The sequence below is a fragment of the Phalacrocorax aristotelis genome, chromosome 9 (assembly GCF_949628215.1).
Source record: "Phalacrocorax aristotelis chromosome 9, bGulAri2.1, whole genome shotgun sequence".
Classification (NCBI taxonomy): domain Eukaryota; kingdom Metazoa; phylum Chordata; class Aves; order Suliformes; family Phalacrocoracidae; genus Phalacrocorax; species Phalacrocorax aristotelis.
The window spans coordinates 409626-432192 of record NC_134284.1 but is presented as its reverse complement, the minus strand read 5'-3'; the positions used below and the strand labels follow the sequence as shown (position 1 = coordinate 432192).

At 41.0% G+C, this 22567-nt stretch overlaps 1 protein-coding gene across 7 annotated transcripts in view; it reads right to left on the bottom strand.

Annotated features, from left to right (window-relative positions):
• Positions 1-22567, bottom strand: part of DCAF5 (DDB1 and CUL4 associated factor 5) — a 79222-nt gene that overhangs the window by 19085 nt on the left and 37570 nt on the right. For 6 of the 7 annotated variants that reach the window (XM_075103105.1, XM_075103108.1, XM_075103110.1 and 3 more), the window contains 2 exons: positions 16047-16260; positions 3412-3478 (listed from right to left, as the gene is read on the bottom strand). In XM_075103105.1, coding sequence (XP_074959206.1) covers positions 3412-3478; positions 16047-16260 — 281 coding nt within the window. Of the gene's footprint in view, positions 1-3411; positions 3479-16046; positions 16261-21807; positions 22302-22567 lie in introns of those variants that run through there. The other variant, XM_075103112.1, reaches the window with a different exon arrangement.

Genomic DNA, 22567 nt, shown 5'->3' with positions numbered 1-22567 from the left:
GCCTGCTCCTGTAAACTAAAAAGTCCCCAACTGTCTTCTCAATCACAAATAAATATCATATCCCTCACATACCATCTTTGAGCAGTATTTCAAAAGCAAGAGACAAGCTCTGAGTTGCAAAGATGATTCAGAGTAGTGGGTGAGGAATGTAAATTCCATTTTGCACAACATTTGGTCTACTTAAGCCCTCTATTACAGCACAAGACATGTCAGGTTCTGTCTTGAACAGGCATTCTTTACTAGCTGAGAGACCGTGTTTATAGGAGTTCAGTTTAAATACTGCCTGAAGTGCTTACATGTTAACAGTCTTGCTGGGCAGGTCACATAGGGCCAATGCCTCTTCTCTCTTCTAGCTTGCCTTGGAGTCAAGTAAAAGTGTGGAAACGCAGGACTGCTTTTCTTCTGCTAGACTAACATATTAATTTTGCTAGAAACTCTGCCTCTGAAGAAAACTAGGGTATATACTTTAAAGAGGAAATTGGCTAACAAATCCACCAAACAATCAGCAATTATTTCTGAAGCACAGAGGAAAGCTGGGTAGTACTTGGATGGAGAAGAAAGTGCAAACTATTCCATCTTCAAGAAACAACAGAAGGTGGTAAAAAAAGCAAACAACCATCTGGCACAGGAAATCCTGGCCTATTCAGAATAATCTAACATTGTGGAGGAAGATAGCCAATAAAACAGAATAGCCTCCTAAGCAATTTAGGAGATACCTTTTTTCACAGACCTCCCCACCCTGAAGTAAACCCTGTGTAATAATTGGACCAAACAAAACACCACTGGCAAAGTTTCCAGCTGAGAGGGAATGACTCATTGCAACCTTCTGGGAAGACACCTCTAAATTGTGATTATTTGCAAAAACCAGCAGATTTGTTCCATTTTCCTGGCAAAGATACCAACACAGGTTACCGTATTCCTCCAATCTGAAACACATTTGCAATTGTCTGACTGGTGTGTTCCTTACCACTTTTATCTTTTGTGTAGTAATGTTGCTAACCATTAGATAGCTAGTACTTGCTGCACCCGTACTTAAGCAAAATAATCTATTTCAAAGCTGTCATTAAGGATGCAGCTCTGTAAAAAGATTTATGCTTGCAAAAAAGTTGCTATTTACAAATAGGTGATGTAATTTAAGGGAGTCGATCATAAATATTTATAGAAACACAATGCCTGATTTCAACTGGAAGGCAGAAATCAGTTAAAGAGATTTTTGTTTAAAATACCAACCAACGGTACAGGACATTACATCATCCTGTCTAGTTTGTACACTATTTTAAATGAAAGACCACATTCCAGCCCCTTAGACCATAGACCCAAAGACACACTTATTTTAAGCTAGAACCTGAGAACAAGAAGTTTTGCATTGAAGCAGAAGCTTTCCAAGGTCTCCACAACCCTACAACAAGACGACTTCTCCGATAAGGAAGCTCAGCAACCTCTCTAGCTGAACGTTATTCTGAACCACAGGATAAGATTTAAGAAATTATGTTTCATCACATTCAAAACAGGTACAACCCTTCAAGAAGAGCTGAATGAAGAGCTTCAATAAGCCTATCACAGGTGATTTGGATGGCCCGTGAGTTATTTGTCACACAAGCCAAATCCTTAGGTCTAACAAAACCAAGCTCATGAGTTTTGCTAAAATGTTTCAGTAAGAGAACTGCTCAAGTTACAAGAGACTAAGACATACACATTCCTACTACAGGATCTTCTGATCCCATTAAGCAACCACTGAGGGAAATTAGCATTAAGTAATTCATTTTGCAACTGAGTGTTGCAAGTTTACTGACACCCTTCCTCAAGTTACAAGAGCCAGAAACAAAGCTGACCAAAACATTTAGGTCATTGTTTTGTGGTATTTCTAGCTATCACTCTTTGTGCAAAGGTCCCAGATAAAACGATTGTCATCTGCAGCTGCCTAGGAAAAAAAGTTTAAGAGCATCGCAGCCAGATAAAACACAAAATCCCAAATCCAGAATTTACATATGGAGTCAAGATAAATATAGTACCATGAATAAAATGGAATTCTACAGTCCACACAAAAACTTAGATACATAACTAATTTAAACGTATGTAACCTTTGTTTTAACTAGGAGGAAATTCCGTAAGTAGTAGTAAAACAGTGCCAAATGTAAAGAAACCATACGAATTAAAAAGGAAAGCAGGGAGAAGTCTCTATAAATTCTACACAAAGCTAGAAGGCCAAGGTAATAGTCTATTTAGCAGGACCTTCTTCAGGACTTCTGGACTGCAATGTCAATGTTGGTTAAATAAGCAATCCAAAATTACAATGGCATTTTCCTCAAAACCCTGCCATTAACCAAACCTTTTAGAGGCCAGTCATCCTCTTAGCTGTGGATTACACAGCTGTGATTAACAGCCTTCGAAAATGAAACAAAATGTTTTCATTTTACCTCTAACACAGCTTGTAATTTGCTCTCACTACTGCTAAAGCACCTGAGACCATGGGATAGCATAGCACTCAGTTGTACTTAATACCACTAAAATGTACGGTTTAAACTGTTGGAGCAGTTAAAAATAAGAACAGTAGTATGTTTCTTAAAGACTTCAGTCTTTGAATCAAGATTCAACACCATTCTAAAAAAGCAGAGATTTGTTTTAACAGAAGATATGCTGACATTGTAAGGCTTAGAGATAGCAGCAGATGTCATATTGCCAAACGCTACACCATACTAGATGATAGCAAATTAGGGACTAACTGTGCCATCTACAACACTACTGCTCATCCCACACATGATGCTGCTGTTCTTTAATCTAACACCCTTCCTCCTATACTTTCACAGAGTTGAGCTAGTGGTGCTTGCTTAGCATACCTGCCCCAGCATGGGAAACGGTCAGAAGTGAGTCAAAAGTGAGCATATCAGCTGGTAGAAATGACCTTCTACTTTCTGGGTGAAGGAGCACTAACAGCTCTGCATTAGAAATCAGCAGGAGGGTTTTTGATATAAAAGGGGAAGAGATGCCAATGCACTACAGCTGTAAGGAGCAGCCTGTAGACCCAGCACCATTTTATACTGCAAGCTTCATTATGAGATGAAATTTCTTAGTAACAGATCCTAAGTTCCTCAGCGAACTCAGATCAGCTTAGCAGCAACAGAGTTGGGAGACGAGGAGGAAAGACAAACCCTGCTCCAGCCACCTAGGAGATTTACATGATCATTATATGAGAAGAGAAAAAGATCAGTACAATAAAAAGATTCAAAAAGAGCATTGTCCATTGTTATCCAGGGACTGCATTAGGCATTTTTAAACTCTCCCCATCCAGCTTTAATCAGAATTACTCTAGATTCAGAGGCTAAGTAAGAACAGGACTTTTCAAAAAACCAAACTAGTATTTGTCAGACACCTGCCCCCCACTTCCCCAGATTCCAAAACAACGAAACATACCTGCTTCTGGATCTGGAGGAATCCTCCACATATACAAATTGAAGTCATCCGAACCCGAAAGGATGTACTGTTAGGAATAAAAATAAAAGCAGTTTACCACAAAGTATCACCTGAATTATGTTATTTTATTGTTGATCTAGTTTCTCCAAACCAAAAATGAGAACAAAAAAGATTATTTGTATCACTTTTTGCACCTCACTGATCAACGTACCCTTAAATGAGGGTGAGGCACCAGTACAAACATGTTGCATGCTTACAAACAGACCAAAATGCAAAAAGCACTCTTCATGCATCTAGTGCCTACTGCCCGAGGCGGTGGGTTGGTTGGTTTGTTTTTGCCTTTTTGTTTTTTTCTAAATAAGGCTATGGATTTTAGTTGGCTTTAATACAAGCATGTCTAGATCAAACTCTCATATCTTGCAGCCTGCAACTCTGGTCTTCTTTTAATGTCAGTGCCTTTCATCCTTTCCTCTAATCTCCTGAAGTACTGAGGAAAACTCCATCAAACACATACCTAAGAGAGCTAGCATGTCCACTGCACACAAGCACAACATATCTGGCTCATCGCAGTCTAGTGAAGACCACCAAAAGTCAGTCGCTGAGGATGATCTTGAACACTGAACAAAATCATAGCTAAACATTCACTGTCAGGAAGCCTCAAGTGTTGGTTGTTTTTTTTTTTTTTTAAAAAGACAACCAACATTTATTGTACTGTCATTTTTTCCTGGTTATAGTTACTCTGAAGAGATGGAAGGCTGCCCATCTGCAACAGTGCATGAATGATAATGCAATCTCTTTATTATACAGAGATTTAGGCAATATGCAATTTAAAGTAGTTCAATATACTATAAACGTGCACTGGATTGATAGTTGACATTTGACATGGTAAAGGGCTTACGCCTCTCAGTTATGAAAGGCCACAAACTGTGCCTTGTCTTCAAATATCTCTTCTCCAATAAACTGTGCTCCCTGTCATTTATTTCACTCCCAGAGATGAGATGACACATAGTAGAACCAAGGCCAGATTCCAATTGCAGTTACACTGGTCTCGACAGTGCAAATCTCTAGCCCTCTACTGACTTAAGGCTTCTGCTTTATCAATAGAGTCAAGAAGTTGGATTTTTCATTTTATTTTCATTATTATCATTAGGGTAGAGGGAAGGGAGAAAGAAAGAAATGGAGCAAGTTTGTCCCTTTTCTAACCTTTGATAGGAGTCAAGTTCTATTTTGTTTGGCTTAAATATAACTGGTTTCTGTCTTTTGTTCTCCAGGGACACAAACTCACCAGGCAAAGTGGAATCAAGCAGTGAGGAGACAAGTCCTGGAGTAACACAGGACTGAGAGGCAAATAAACAAAAAATATAGACCAACATGGAGAAAAACGCTATATATTTGCATATATTATGTTTGCAATGCTAAATTACATTTGTGCAATGTTTGGATGTTTCCAGTCACAAAAATGCAAAAACCAACCACTAAAATCCCTTCTCTGGTTTCCTACTATCACAATGCAACCGTTCTCTTTTCTCTTATTTTTAAGGATGTAGGATGTAACCACTTATGAGTACAAGTCTGCTCATTTTCTGACAGGCAAGAAGCACTGATCAAACAAAAGTTCCTTTAAAGACTTGTGCACACTAGTTCTGCATCACTCACAGACCCATCCTTTCCAAGCCAGAAAGTTATTTCTACAAGCCAATGTGTTCAAGCACTTAGGCAACTTTCCTCTGCCAAAAACTGACCTGACAGTGCCAGGAATATGTGCTTCCTTTTCATTTAACTGCTCATAAAAGTTAGTCCACATCAGGCTGAGCCACTGTGCCAAAACTACATAGATTAGGGCTCATAGAGGCAACCTCCCAGCAATCAGAAAGAAAGCGCGTCTAATATGTTTTGTTACACAAGAAATGCTACACGGAACAAAAAAGCATTTTAAAGTTATAAAGATGTTGCCAGTTGTTAGTATTTATTACCAAATTGTGAGGTTGACGCGGCAACCGGTTTGCCTAGGACATGTGGGGAAAACGGAGACTTTTACAACAGCTAGAATGCTCAGTATCTTGAATTTACGACCGTAACGCCCTTTTCCTCCTTTTATACCAAACAAGTTCTGACAGCTCCTCAATATGAGAGTCATTTAGCACATTACTTCATAAATCAAACCAACCTACCAACAATGGCCAGCCCCAAAGTGACAGATTTCAGATATCCTGCACCAGGCACGCTACAAAGAAAAAGCATGTTACATACATGCAGGGAATTAAGTGTCTGTCAGACCCTTCAAATCAGCTTCAAAACTGATTTGCAGAGGAACATACTGTGTAACCTGCACAACTCAATGGCCAATCGGCTAGGAAATCTGGTGTATCATTGCCCACCGAACGTGAACACACTACCTGCAAAGACCGCTGATCTGAGTACACTCTGTCCTGCTTTGGAGACAGGAAAATTTAGAGTGCTCTTGCAGTGATGTGGACTGATGGCAATTTGACTACACTACCAAGAGTGTAACCAGGAGGCCAAGACAAGTGATTATTCCCCTCACCTGGCACTCTTGAGGCCACACCTGGAGTATTGTATCCAGTTTGGGTCCCCTGATACAAGAGTGACACTAATGAATCAGAGTGAAGGAGAGCCGCTAGGGCTGAACACACAGGATCTGTGAGGAAAAGCTAAGGGAACAGCCCTTATTTAGCCAGAAAAAGAGAAAGTGAAGGGACAGAGTGGACCTCAACGATCTCCCACTGTCTGAAGGGGAAGCAGCTGGGGACAGACTCTCCTCAGAGGCATGCAGTGGACTCAGGAAGCAACAGTCACAAGTCACAGCAAGAGGAATTCCAGCTGAGCACAAAGGAACAGCATGTTCAGGAGGAGCATAACAAACATGGCAACTCAGCCTCAGATAGGTGGTGGAATCTCCACCCTTGCAAATCCAAAATCTACCTGGACAATTCCCTAAGCAACCTGATCTGACTTTGAAGATGCTCTGCTCTGAAAAGCAGCTTAAGACAGATGACCTCCAGAGCTCTCTTCCGATTAATTTTTTTTCAAAGATTACTGGAATAAAAAGGGAAGTCATTGCCTTGGTGGATTGGGGTTGATTTTGGGTTGGGGGTTGGGGAGAGAGGTGGGTAGTGTCAGGAAAATGCCCATCTGAAACTTTTTCAGTCCATCACAGATCACAGCTTCATAAAGAGTCCAATGGGAAGACAAATTTAGGCCCCATAGACAGACGCATAAGCTGCAGTTCAGCACATAGATTTACATAAACTCAGGTGGTCAAAATTTGGGGATTTTAAAAAAGGAATTGGCAAAGTATCTTAAAGCAGTTCACTGAATCAGAGTGGATGAGGGTGGAAGGGACCTCTGGAGGTCATCTGGTCCAACCCCCCTGCTCAGGCAGGGTCACCTAGAGCCAACTACCCAGGACCATGTCCAGATGGCTTTTGAACAGTTGGACTGAATATCTCCGCCATTGGAGATATCTCCAGTTGAGATAGTTCCTACCTACTTAAAAGCACCACAAAGTCCTTCACTTCATTACCATTTTCTAGCCTAATGAAATTTGCACCAATCAAATACACTTGGCCAAAGTATTCTGGAGTGAATTAAGAGAAAACAAGCAGGAATGAATAAAGCATCTCCATTGCAATTTATAGCTAGTCACAGAAAAAAAGCTCAGCTCAGAATCTGAGCTGCTCTAAAAAAGTGCTTATGGGTTTAATCTTGCAACCAAGACAGCCATCATGTGCTAAAAACATTAATTGATAAAGTCATCTACATAAGTTTGGTGTCATAAGTAGTGGGCTGCAAACTGCAAACTTTTTACATAAAATTAAATTTTATTTCAATAGTTAGCTCTGCCAATAATTATCAGAAATAGATCATATTCCACAAAATAACAAACTATTTGGTGTGTCTGCCATTTCACTGCTGCCACAGTAGCAGCCAGCATTTTTTTTTCCCACTCTTTCCCTATTAGGATACCTCCGGAGTACATGTTTTCCTGCTGTTCTCACAATTTAGAATTGAATCCCCAAATGCATTCCTTTTGTCCTTCCCCGTAAGACTAGGTAATAGGGGTCTGAGAAGTAGAACATGGCTTTTCAGACAGGGATCAAGAGATTGCCAAAATCACGCCTTCATGACTGCACTTACTGCAAGACAGACATGTCAGCTGAAGCTTCAAGAGCAGACACCCAAGCTGCTAAAGCCAGAAATACACCTCTTCCATGACATTTGAAAAAGAAACTCAATGCTATTTACTACTCTCTGTACAAGACAATGGGAACCCGAGGCCTCCGGAGAGCACAGCTGGACTGACTTTACTAGGACATTTACATGATCATCTGTGAAAATTTTTCTTTGAAGTATTCATTATTAGCATAACAATAAGCCAATAGTTTTCCACAGTAGTTGAAAGCTGGAGAATAAGGATTGGGAAAATGCAAAAGTCAGTCCATACTACTAGAAAAAATTCAAAGAAATAATTGCTATGAAGTGCACCAAGCCCTAGTTAGTAAGGCTGAAGTCCTGAGGGACTAGAGTACACTTCTCAGGAGGAAGGAACAGAAAGGAAAGAAAAAGAAGGGCTTCGGGTGAGGTAGATGAAAGAATGTCATGCTGCATGTGCTTAGACTCCACTTTAACTGTGGACAAGGATTTCTGGTCCTGAGGGGATGTGCAAAATGCAATTCCTAGCAGAGTACAAACTACGCACTCTAAGAAGAAAGCTAGACAATCAAATCACAGAGGCTAGCCAGTGGGAGACAAAAACATGCACACTCACAGAGAAGGTAAATGACTAAGCCAGCATGCACTCTGGCCCCCACAAAAGACAAACTCCAAGCAGAGCATAAGCCCAAGAAACAGTGCAGTGCTGAATTCTGAATCACACCAGACACTGCATGAGGAGCTCGGATGCTCAGATGTCTGGGGGGAGAGACCAATATTAAAACCACCTGTTTTATCATCTGCATTTTTGCTGCTGTATCTGACCAGGACTTTGAAAATCAACATTTGCAATATTCACATAAACATGAGATTAGACAGAAAACAGTTGCTAATAATTAATATTAGAGTTTTTTAGAAGGGAAGAATCAGCTTCTATATCTAGCTGTTAGCAACAATGACAGGAAAAGGCTTCCAGATGACTACAAGCTGCTGATTCAGAAGTTTGCCTTAGAAGGAAGAAAACTCTCAGGCACTGTTAGAGTCTGCTGCTAGAGAAAACACAAATTCAGCCAGAGCTTCAAGTACGTGTAAAATACTTAAAATGAACTATCATCAGGAATCTGGCAGAATTACTTCCAACTAGCATTTCCCACTCATTCCATTGTAACTCTTCTCATTTTCTCTCTCCTCAAGGAAATTACAGCAGTTGATATAAGTGAAGACTTAATCTGCTGCTGCTGTAGTCTCATAACAGTAGCATTAGCATTGCATTTTGCAGAGTACTACCGCTCTGGGGAATTTGTTTTTGTTCTTACCACTGTCAGTTTGAAAGCTTTCAAAATCCCACAGGCTACATTTCCTCAGGTGCTATTCAATACAGAGCATTTCAATAAACTTGTACATAAATCAAACATTTTACAGTTTCCAACATCCACATTTCCCATTTCCATAAAATTTATTCTTCCTTATGACCTATATCAGAAACATTTTTAAGCTTTTGGCCCTAAACAAGGGACCAGCAACTGGGAAAACAATGGATCGTTTTCCCAAATGTATCAGCAAGTCTTTTGAATGGCCCTACTAATGTAAGGCAAAGCAAGAAGAATGCAGGAGAATTTGGCTTAAAAGCACAAACCAAAAAGCACCATAAGCATATAATTATAAATGGATGAATGAAAACATGGGTAACAGCACAGAGATGATAACCATTTGAAAAGTGATTGCTGCTAAGTTACTAACAGGAAAATGCTTGTTAGTGTCACTCAAATTCCATGCTGCTGCTTACAGCTTTACTAACAAGTCAGCTCTGAAAGAGACTAAACTTCTTAAATCTCAGTTCCCACTCACTTGAGGCATGTCTGTCCTTTCCTCAGAGGGGCCAATGAAACTTGGGGCAGAAAAGATCAGAGCAGACAGAATTTTGGGGGGACTTTTAGCAAGCTATCCCTTAGTTTCTTGAAGTAATGCAAAATCCACACCCTGGGGAAGAAGCACGGAGGCATCCAAATTTGAAACAGTTCTGCTGGCACTTTGCACAGCTCGTTTTAAGAGGCAGGATGTACTGTCCCTCCATATATTGTCTGTAACATAATATAATTCATGGGTGGGGTATAGGCTTTTGGGTTTTTTCCTATGACAACAGATAACGAATCTGGATTGGTGGCAGTCTGCTAGGCTGAAGTCTTAATTCCTCTTGAGCATATGAGGAGAGCTGCCTTGCATGTCTTCTCTGTGGTGGGATATGTACTGTGGAAACCACGGTTTGACAATAAGCGTCACTGAAGTCTGAAAAGCATTGATTATTTGTCCAAGAGAGTGAAATTCATAGCAGTCAGCACTTTGGAGAAGGAATTAGTTTAAATGAAGAACATAACTGTGTACTGTTCCAAGGAGGAAAGGTTTCCTATAGAAACAGGGCTTACACTATTTTGTTCTTTGTGGCATCTCTCCATCTTCAAGAACTTTTAAGCCTAATGGCCAATTTAAAATCTGACAGAGGGCCTGAGGATTCCAGAATTATGGATTGCCTAGAAATATTCTTTTACAGGCAGCCACACAGAGGGGAGAGAGAGACAGAGAGAGATCCTGTAAGTAGCCATTGAGGGCAAAGTGGTACTAATAATTACACCCCCCTACTAAAACATCAGGAAAGCCAAACGGGAACTCATCCTTGAATCCCCAAAAATCCCAATATCACCACGATCTGCTTCTCATGGAACTATTTCAAAGGGGATAAGAAAACAAGCTATAAATAAACAAAAGCAAGTAGTAAGAAAGGTAATCTCATATACACATATATATTTGTGTTTGTGCTTTAATATACATGTATATAAAAAAAATCACAACCATGGACACAGGCCTTGCTATATATGACATTTTCCATGAAAAATGTTTGACAGAACACAACAAACATTTTGTTTTATAGCTGCTTCTGGGCCTTTTGTGATGCCAAGACTACTCTACTCATCTTCCTTATAAATAAGACAACTTCTGCTATTTTCTCCATTTAAAAAAAAAAAAAAAAAAAGACTGATACTTAATTTACCATTTGATCAGAATTTAGTGTTAAGTCTATTTCCTGCAGGTAGAAAACCCACAGATTTGTTTTCAGATCATCTTTCTATTGTTAGAGTACCCACTGACCAGAGGGGAAACAAGGTTAAGGACACATCGATGGAGAAGCAAAAGACTTTTTCCTATTATGAAAGGAACAAGAAGCAAACAAACAAGGAATCAAGGAATCGGCAAGATAATACAGCTTGTTGAGATGGGCAATACTAAAGGAATAAGAAAAAACCAGGATTTCCCACAGAGCAGAGCACTCCTTTCCTTTCCTCTCCTTAAACAATTAAGAAATAAACAACAGTCAATTGGTCAAGTATTTCCATCTCTTTGCAATTCCTGATCTTTCTGTCGGGCTGTTACCTTTATGCCAACGAACCTAGGCTTTTAGTACAGAGTTCCCACTGAGTACAGCTCGAAAAGCTGCTCTTATAAACACCTGTGACCAGCTCGGTAGGTATGTTCCCACCTACATCCCTTTTGCCAACATCAGCACTCATGACACAGTGGTGGTCTGGTTCAGTAGCTAGAACAGTAAAATCCCATACAAATCACAATCAGTCATTCAATATATTTCTTCTCACTTGTGTATTTCAGCCAGCTTTTATAGGGGCCAGGTGGGTGCCAGTACAGCCCAAGTGAAGTACTGGGCCTTCCCTCTCCATGGCATACTGCCTTGTTTGTACCCTCAGTCTGCAACCCCAGCCAGAGTGGCTGCCTCTTCCCCTTTTAGAAGCTCTCGCTGTTACCAACTAAGAAGTTCTTCTCCCCAAGGCAGTTAACCAGGGTGTAGAGTCAGGAAGACTTAAAGAGCAGTCACCTGTGCAGGCTATTAATATCTTGTTGCTGCCTCTCAATGTCAAAACCTAAAGTAAGAAGAGACATAACTGGGAAAGCTATTTCTGAAATATGTTTTGGAAAACTTATGTTAAGAAAATAATTTACCCTCAAGAAAGAAAAATAAAGTTACCTACAAAAAAGGATACCTATACATTCTTTTGTCTTCTGCTTTGTAATAAATTCTGATGCGCAAATCATATTTTGCACAATATTTAATAAATTTAAAGAGTAATCTACAACTAGGACTCACAGCATTGTGGTATTAAGAAACACATCTGCTTTGTCATCATTGTGACACAGGCAACAATTCTTGAGCAAGAAAGGCTTTTGGTCTATTTTAGTTTGGAGGTGGGGTTGAGTTTTGTGGGGATTTTGTAGGTCTTTTTCCTGCTGCCCATCACCATGGCCTCTGAAGCTCCTACACTTAAACATGCATGAGTACCCAAAGCCCTTCAATACTTCCTGTATCCTCAGATCCAATTTACTACTTTCCACACCAGTCTAGCAACTAAAAATCCTTAGCATTTAAACAAGATTTCCCAAATTCTGATGCTGACAAGAAGAATGGAAACTCCCCTGGTACCCTCACACAACTTGAGTGTCTTACACATTTTATGATTTGTATGTAAACAAACACTTGGGCACACTGGGGTGAAGTCAGTGGGAGTTAGGTGCATAAACAAACTGCCTTTAAAATTCTGGGCCTGGATGCCTGTACCAGAAAGATGGATAAATTATGCTCTCACATAGATCTCTATAGCCAGAGGGAGTGGGCAGCTGAGCATCATGCTTGACCCATCTAGCCTATCTTATCCTTCTTCCCTTCCACAGCTGTATGACTCAAGTGAGCTCCTGGATAACACAAATAGCACACAATTTTGAACGCTTTTATCTACCAACATCAGAGTTCTCCTACAAAGGAAAAAAAAAAAAAAGAAATCAGTGTAATGTGAGTGAGGCTGTTACATTCATGACATGGACAAAAGACAGTTCTGAGAGGAGCAAATGAAAACAGTTGCAAACGTGTGCAAACAAAATACCAGCTAAACTCTTCCTCTCAAACTTTGGTAGTTGTAAGAAACAAGAAAAGTCTGTCTGTGGCATTTCTGGGAAAAACGCTTGCATATACTGTTTGCTGATTTTCAAAGCAGGTTCACAAGGACTAGGGCAATAATGCTTTTGGAGGAAAACAGTTTGCAAGGACACAAAAAGAAGCAAAGCTGTTCATCCTCCAAGATTCCTGTCACTTAGCTTGCGCTGCAACCCACACACCCAAAATACCTGCAACAACTCAAACCCATCTAAACACTTCAGAATGTGTTCTTTTAAACGTAAAAAAAATAATTGGGGTTAACAGGTGAATCTTTCTGAGTTCTGTTTCTTAAAGCATTAATGGTATTTCATTCTTCATTAAGAAGTTTCAATCTACTTGCACCACAGATGCCCCAATAAAAAAATATGCAGATCACTGCACACCTGCTGTAGCAGGCTCCCCTCTAGAGTGACACGTCAGGAGTTCTGGATCCAAGTCCTGCTGAGTACCTGTCACAATCTGTGGGCACCAAAAAGACAATACTGAGAAAAGATTAGTATACAGAGCCTATCTGCCATCAACAGACAAACCAATCAAACTGTTTCCCAGCTACTAGTCTGCATTTTATTTGGGCAAAGAAGTTGTATTAATTTAACATACATACCTTGTCAAAGTAAGAATAACACATTTGATCATTATTGGAACTTAAGTATTTAATTTTTTTAAATATAAAGCTGATCTCTAAGCAAACTCCTAAGTTGTGTGCTTGCAGCTTGGAATCTGTTAATTTTTGCCATACTAGAATCCAACAGCTCCATATGGAACATGGTGTTATTTACCTTCTCTGTAGATTTTCACCACTGTGTTACAGCAAACTTCTAAAGGCAAGTGCTGAGATATTAGCAGTTGTGGGTTTTTAAACCCTGATAATCATGACTTACCAGAAAGCTTCCTGTGAGCAAACCATTTTCCATGTACAAACTTCATAGGAAAATTAGCAAAGACTGTCGTTCTGCAAGGAACCGAGTCCCTGTGCTGAAAGGCACCCTCTGATCCTTTCCTTATATTGCATTCAAATACTTGCCAGAGCCCGCTGACTGTCACTGTAAGTCATTAACCCAGAAAAAGTAGTAAATGCTTCTGCCAGGTTAGGAAATTGATTTAGTGAAAGGTCTTGCATCACCTCTGCTGGATAAGAAAGGACTCCCCCTTTCAGCAGTTCACTTTTTCCCCCCCAATGCAACTGCATTCTAAGCACTGATGAGTTAACAATATCCCTTTCTTGTTAGGGTTAAAATGTAGAATCAAAATGCAACTTTATCAGAGGCACTGTAACTGTGCAGAAACAATAGTTTTTGAACACAGGAGAGGCACACTTAAAATACTAGGCTCTGTAAGAAGTATTAAAACCTACCTATTTAAGACAGCTTAAAGGAGAAAAAAAAAGATTGAGTCATCAGTTTAATAACGATGAAAAAAGTTGAAGACTGAAAAATCAGAGGTGCAATAAGAGAAAATTTCTGAAGAAGCCTTCCTACCACAAGTGCCACTCATAATTTGAACACAACTTTCTTATACTTAGATCCCTTCAAATGAGCCTTGCCCATACAAAGTTTTGACCCTACAAGGAAGTACAAGCAAGTAATTCTATGAAGCTCACTTTGCATGGATCTCGAATGAAAGACCTTCTTTATCAAGGCAAAGGTCAGCAATATTAAATGGGAGAGGGAGATGGAACCAGATTAAATTTGAAACAGATTTATTTCTTTTTTTGGTGAATTCTCATTCTCAAGGGGAGTCTTCTATACGTTATTTCATACTTGCAAAACTCACCAAAAAGCAGAAGCACACTAGTTGTACAGAAGGGCAAAACTCAAAAAACTTGTAAATTTTTTTCATTTGTCTTCTCTATCTTACAGTAGATTCCAACTCTAACCTTTCCTAGATACACTTGGAATTGGAACTGCATTCTCTGTAAGAGGCAATCCCTAAGGACTATTCATTGTGTTGACAATCTTAGTCAGTTGAATTTGAGCATTACCGAACAGTTTCAGGCGTATACATTTAGACCACGTGTTGGCATTTTCTGCAACTTCATTATCTTTTTTTCCTTCCAGTTAGAGCATGGGTACAAGAAGGTATCTAAATGTCAAATTCCACATCTAATATTCCACATTAAACTTCATCTTCCCTATTAACTTATAGCATTTATAAGGGAATAATGTCTTTTGCTCTGATTTCCAACTGGTTAGTAGCATTATGCGCTTCTACTTATCTGAACAGAAAGTCTGTCAAGCCAAAAGAATATCAAGTTTTTAAAAAATGCAGGCTTCTGAAGTACCGCATCAGCCTGATACAGAACAGCCATATTCTTCCCATTAAAATAACACCATATCCATAAGAGAATGGCTTAGAAAGCACAACAGAGTACTAAGGCTTTTATCTAGATCTTCAGTAACAGATGAGAAGCTAAACTAAATGTCAGAGTGTACACAGTATATTCTGACTTCCAAAGGAGAAAAGAGTGTCATCTTTAGGCTGAGTAATGGACCACAAATCATCAGCAGTTTTCTTCTTAAACAAAACATATTTGTCCATTCTTTAGAGTAAACCACTATTTTCTGAAGTGAGTTTCATTATAGCATTTTCACTCTCCTTCTGCCAAAAACTACATAAAACTCAGAAACTCTCCTCAAGTTCAGTGACATAAATGTATTTCCTATTTGTGATCTGAAAGAAGCTCAACTCTGCCTCCTGCAGCAGCAGCAATAGAACTAGTGACCAAATTCTGACTGAAGGAATTGTACTGATGACATCGAAGAGATTTTCAGATCTTAGTTCTGTTACTACTGTGGCTTGAGAACACTTTTTTTTTGTCCTTGGACAGTATTAGTGGTTATTAAATACAGCTGTCCACAGACAATATCCAGTTCTAGAATCATACAAACTGCTGTTAAGTCATTTTATGTGACCTATTTCTTTGTAATTAGTAGTAGGGACAGAGTCCTGCCTCAGTGAGGAACAAACCATTCCTTCCTAACCACCTGCCATCACCACTTACAGAACACTGAACTATAAAGACCTATAATCTCATCCAGTAGTACAGTATTAAGGGAGAAACACTACAATTTGAAATAAGAATCAATATTTATGTTTTGTGGGATTGCCTCTACTGCACTCACTAGCAATATCGAAATAAAGGAAGATGCTTTCTTACCATATGTAGATAATATTTGTTCTAAAATCATATTCACTGGACCTAAAAAGTCTCTGTAAATAATTTTCTTGTGATTATCACCTTCCAATTAAGTACTAGATCACATCAAACAAGAGGTATAATTTACCACATGTTTTGGCATATGGGTTTCTTCTTTCAGAGCTTACGCTGCAAAACAGTTCTGAGGTAAGCCTACATGTGTCCTGCCTCCTGTTTTATCTTCCGAATCAGGAAAAAAAGCCTTACAGAGGTGTTTTCAAAAACTCATGGAAGCTCTGGAGACTTGGGACACCATTGTTTGCTTATTACCTGATCACGATCACCTGCAAAACAGCAGCTCTTCATAGTACATGAGTTGAAGTACCCTTGGTTGTCAAACTGGAAGACAGGCAGTCGGCAGTGGATGTCATAGAGGACCGGAGGAAGGCGCCGACGCAGTGCCAGCAGCTGGGTTCCATTGCTGTTGAACCGGACACTCATGGCACTCTGAAGGGAGAGGTTTCCACCATAGCGGAGCAGCGAACTGGGAGAAGGCAGAGGAAACAAGTGAGACAGGCCATGTATATGAACTGAACTACTTGAAGACAGAACTCTCTCTTTAACCTTACTGAGTCATTTCAAACAAACAAGCCTAGTAAACCATAATCTTAGTTTCTGCTTCAAAGAATCAATTCCTGAACAATCTTGATTCAAAAACTGAATGACAAACCATCAAAATACTAAGACGATACAGTCTTAAGAAGAGTAAAGTTATAGACTGTGAGTAGTTCTGTTAATAACAACTACATTTTCTGCATAGGAGCAAAGACTCATGGAGTAGCCTTAGCCTTAAAAAGGCTGTTCTTGTACTTATGGAATGTCGGCATTTGATACCGACCCTATCAGCACTCAGGATTTTTTGTCCAGCTGGTGCCTGAATCCAGCCAGCCCAAAGTTTTCTTTCCTGTGCTCCGGCAGCAGATGACATTTTCTCCTATTGTAGAATACTCTGACCATTATCTCCCTTCTGCTTCTATTTACATTTATACAGGGCATCAGAGGATGTCTGAACTTTGCAATCAGTTCCAGCTGTCTTAAATAAAAGGCCATCTTACTAACAAGCTACTGCAAGAAATGCTAAAATAAGTCACTTAGATAATCTCAAACTTGCTTCATCTAAAAATATTGCGAAGTAGGCAAGACAATTATGCTACCACATGGCACTATTACCTAAAAATCTCACATGGTTGAATTAGCTGTTTCCTTGTCCCATATAAGGCTGTATGATCAGAGCTGGAGTATGCATGTCAGTTCTTATCAACATATACAAGACAAAAAAAAAAAAAAGGGTCACCACTTTCCAGGCTCTCTTTAAAACAATAACAGAATATGGAATTTGTTCCATCCAGGAACCTAAAGATAATATAAGCATACCTGAAATTCAACTTGCATTGAACAGGCTTTCTGTTTTTTTCAAAGACATAATTCAATCCCTGTACTTGAAATGACTGTGTGTATGGAAGGAGGAGGACATACATTTTACCCCTTTTTTGTTCAGTGATCACTGAAACCGTCTTAAGCAGTACCAGAGCTCAACCTTTTATTAACACATTTTGAGCAATCCCCATCAGATCTTGTTAAGACCTATGACTTATGCACCTTTTAGACCAGACAAGGCATGCCAGCACAGAATTTGCAGATTCTAGAGGGAAGTTTATTCCTAGATCTTCATGCATTATACTTTCTGATGTAGCCCTCTGCCCCAAAGTTTGTGAAAAATTAGTCACTCCACACGGATGGGAAGCCACATTCCAAGCAGCTTGAATCATGCATCATTACATGAGATACTGTAAAGTTAAAAAACTATGGTTCCTAAGCCAGAGTTAAACAAAACCAAAAACAAAATAGAAGAATCCATATAATGAATGCACTAGAAATATTACTCTCACATACGTGCACTTTGTGAACTGAACAGTCAAAGCCAGGGTGTCACAAAGGAACCAGAAGTCACATTTTCAAAGCCAGCTAGTAAGAGCTTCAAGCTGGGCACCAAAACTTCTGAATGCCTGTATCAGCATGAAGAGTCCCTGCTCTCTCACATGTGTGTGCATTATCTTCCTCCTAGGCAAAGCCACTGAGCTTCTCTTATTAGTATTTATGGTTTTTAAGTAAAAAAACATCAGAAAATACTAAAGACTAATCTTAGAGACAAGGATTTAGGATCCCCCTTATCAACCCTAGTTTCTGTTCATCAAGATCAATAAAGTACTCAGCCAGCTCAAAATACTCAGTCAGGCATTAAAAACCAAAACAAACCCCAAACACACATTACTTTTCCCCCTCTCCCTCTCCTGATAGATTTGTGTAAGCCAAAAGTTTTTCTTATGGAATTTTTCACTTCCTTAAGAAAAAAAACTCACACACCAACAAAAAACCAAAACAAACCCCACCCCAAACCTGGAAAAACCAACCAACTAAAACAAAAACCCAAAACAAAAAACCCACCACCACAAAAATTAACACCAAAAAAACCCCCCAAACCCAAAAGCCAATCAAAAACTCAATGCAAAAAACATGCAGAAGAAATAAAACCAGATTATTTTTTTTTTTTTATAAAAAAGGTCAATTTTTCTATAGAAATACATGAGCTCTCCACCACGGGTAAGACGACCATAACATATATGAACCAACCAGACTTAATATTAACGTGCAGCCACCACTGCAGCAAGACTAAGCCCCTCTCCTGATTACCAGTTCTCCCCCTCAATCTAAACCACAACCTGGAATTCTCTCCTGCCTACAAGTGAGCAAACCTACCAGATGTCCCACCCCTTCAAATCTTCAAGCAAAGTTTCCATGGTTACAAATTATTATGTCCTGCCTGAAATATTCTGAGATTATGTTTTATAGTAGTAGTAGTGTGATATTAAGCTACCTTCCATTCTGCTTACAGATGCTTTCATTTAGCTCCTACAGCAGTCAAAGCTATTAAAGAAAACACCTTCTGGAGTTGAATTCTGTATTGTGTTTCAGTAACTTCAGTGTAACAAAAGCTCTATAAGAGTATTTGACTTCAGAAATTAAATAAGAAAGGCTAGAACTTCAGAAATTATTATCTTATACACACATAAGAAGTCTAGAACTAAGGAGCTGCATAGTTAAGACCTCTCAAAAGATTCACAGCTTTGCTACCTTTATCCCTCACTCCACACAATTCAGCCACACATGAAATCGAAATACAGCTTGTGCTGCAGTTCCTTGAACATTTGGCTCAAAGAAGACAAAAAAGAAGCCAACCAAACAAAAACAACCAGGAAATCCCCAAAACCAAGCCCCACAGTAATAAAAAAAGGCAGCAGGCAGAGTTTGGCTGATAAAGAAATGCTAAAATAGCCATTTGCCATTCATGAGAGTGACATGTTGATGACTTCCCCCCATTTGCCTCAATTCTGCCCCCCTAGAAAAATCACACTCTACAGTTCCAGCTGCAGCATTTTGCTGCACTAATAGCAAGACAGTTTTCTGTTTTCCCTGCCCTGCTGTGTCTTGCTTGCTTCCCCTCTGCCTCTTTGAAAGGGTTTGTTAAATTAACTGCACAGTGTTTTCCTTTAACAAGCTATGAAAAGAGGCAACAGGTAGTTAGGTGGGGATGAAGAGAGACAAACTGACACCAAAACCCCCAAAACATTGATTTCCTGACTCAGAGGAGAAATATTTGCTGTCTTTCCTCCGGCGAGACAAATTCTGAGAGATACGGTCAGAAATATGATGTGGGGTGGGGTGGTATGCAGGGAGTGCAGCTCATGGCTCCATCTTCGTGATAAAGCAAGGAACCCAGCTCACAAATAGAGGACACAAAGGATTTGAGAGATCTCTCTTCCTCTGTCTCCTACTGCAGGCAGTGCACACGGTAGCAGTATTTAGAACTGAGGAACCCCAAGACTTCAGTATCTTCCATCATGAACTTTAGTGGATTATAGAACCACCATGCTGCCTTTAGGAAAAAAAATACACTAATTGCCCAAGATGTCTTCTAGAGCATTTCATCTCCATTAAAATTGCAGGAAAAAAAGCAGTCAGCCATCTCCAAGAAAGAAGCTGGGGGAAGTAATGACTTTTTACAGTATTAAACCAGTACTAATACTCATTAGTACTAAAGAGAATGCCTGAATCAGGAAGCTATAAAGATCCTCAAACTAACCAGAACCAGAGCTTTTGCTCTTTTTCTTTTTTTTGGGGTAGGGAGGGAAGAGGAAGGAGAGCACTGTGTTTAATCATATTCAGTGTTCAAGTTACTATCTCCACTTGCATCATGGTGCTGCTCTGTACCTTTTTTTGGTTTTTTTCACCCAGGATTACGTGGGGCAGTGTAGACATGCTTGGATATGTTGCTCATGTCAGAACTGCCACTTCTACCTGCTCCTTCCTTACTGCATGTTCCAGCAAAGGGATTTCAGAGACAACACCTTCTTACAGTTACTAAGAAGTTTACTGATGCATCAGATGAAAAGCAATACTCTCCCCTCGATGACAAACCGTGACAGCTAGTGAGAAATCTAGACTGCTAGGGAAGGGCGAACTCCACCTGTCGGGAAGGGGCAAGGGAATCTCTGGCAGCAGGCTGGCAAGCTTGGTGAGGTGGGCTTTAAACTGAGGAACTCGGGGGGAGGGCGACAAACTGGCAATGCTAATGCCATCACACACAATGGGGGAATGCAACAGGACAACCTGAGCAGTGATAAAGGTGCCGTAGCAGCCTCACGCAATGGCAACCAAGAGACCAACCACCTCAAGGGTTTGCACGGCTATAGTGGGTCCTCGTACAACCCTCCAGGGAAACCTGTCTGCTCAAGCACCTTTCTGAAATGCCTGTACACCAATAAACAGGAGGAACCAGAGGTCTGTGTGCGGTCACAGGGCCGTGATCTCATTGCAATCACAGAGACATGGTGGGACAGCTCGCATGACTGGAATGGGGTCATGGATGGCTACAGGCTTTTCAGGAAAGACAGACCAGCAAGGCGAGGTGGGAGAGTTGCTCTTTATGTGAGGGGAGCAACTGGAATGCATCGAGCTCTGCCTTGGAATGGAAGGAGAACAAGTTCAGAGCCTGTGGGTAAAAATTAAGGGACAGCCAAATATGGGTGACACTGTTGTGGGTGTTTGCTACAGGCCACCTGATTAAGAAGAAGTTGATGAAGCCTTCTACAGACAGCTGGAAGTAGCCTCACAATCGCAGGCCCTGGTCCTCATGGGGGACTTCAAACACCCTGATATTTGCTGGAAGAGCAACACAGTGAGCCATGCACCATCCAGAAGGTTCCTACAGAGCATCGAGGACAACTCTTTGATGCAAGTGGTGGAGGCGCCAACGAGGCGAGATGTGCTGCTCCACCTTATCCTAACAAAAAAGGAAGGGCTGGTTGAGGACGTGAGGGTTGGGGGTAGCCTTGGCTGCAGTGACCATGAGATGGTCGAGTTCAGGATACTGCAAGGTAGAAGCAGGGCTATGAGTTGGGTAACAGCCTTGGACTCCAAGAGGGCCAACTTCAGCCTCTTCAAAGACCTGCTACGAGGGATCCCATGGGCTAGGGCTCTGGAAGGCGGGGGGTCCGAGGGAGCTGGACAGTATTCAAGGACCACTTCCTCCGAGCTCAAGATCGGTGCATCCACAGGAGGAAGCAGTCAGGCAGAGGAGCCAGGAGACCCGCATGGATGAGCAAAGAGCTTCTAGAGAAACTCAAACAGAAGAAGGAGGTTCACAGTATGTGGAAAAAGGGACTGGCCACTTGGGAGGAATACAGGAATGTTGTCAGGGTGTGCAGAGATGCGACGAGGAAGGCCAAGGCCCACTTGGCAATGCATGTCAAAGATAACAAGAAGGGCTTCTTTAAATACATCAGCAGTAAAAGGAAGACTGGGGATGCAGCGGGCCCACTGCTGAACAAGGAAGGGGTCCTGGTGATGCAGGACGCAGAGAAGGCGGAGTTGCTGAATGCCTTCCTTGCCTCGGTCTTCACTGCTAAGGCTGGCCCTCAGGCATCCCAGCCCCCAGAGGTGAGAGGACAAGTTGGGACACAGGAAGACTTACCACCGTTTGAGAAAGACTGGGTCAGAGATCACCTCTGCAGACTGGATCCTCGCAAATCCATGGGCCCCAAGGGGATGCACCCGCGAGTGCTGAGGGAGCTGGCGGATGTTGCTGCTGAGCCACTCTCCGTCATCTTTGAAAGGTCGTGGAAGACAGGAGAGGTGCCCGAGGACCAGAGGAAAGCAAATGTCACTCCCATCTTCAAAAAGGGCAAGAAGGAGGACCTGGCAAACAATAGGCCAGTCAGCCTCACCTCCATCCCCGGAAAGGTGATGGAGCAGTTCATCCTGGAGGTCATCTCCAGGCATGTAGAGGACAAGAAGGTTATCAGAAGTAGGCAACATGGATTCACCAAGGGGAGATCATGCCTGACCAACCTGATAGCGTTCTACGATGGTGCGACTGGCTGGGTCAACGAAGGCAGAACAGTGGATGGTGTCTATCTCAACCTCAGTAAGGCATTCGACACTGTGTCCCACAGCCTCCTCACAGGCAAGCTAAGGAAGTGTGGGTTGGATGAGTGGACGGTGAAGTGGATTGAGAACTGGCTCAACAACAGAACTCAGAGGGTCGTGACCAATGGGGCAGCGTCTGGATGGAGGCCTGTCACTAGTGGTGTTCCCCAGGGGTCTGTGCTGGGTCCAGTCCTGTTCAACGTATTCATCAGTGACCTGGATGATGGGATAGAGTGTAACCTCGGCAAGTTTGCTGATGATAGCAAGTCGGGAGGAGTGGCTGATACACCAGAAGGTTGTGCTGC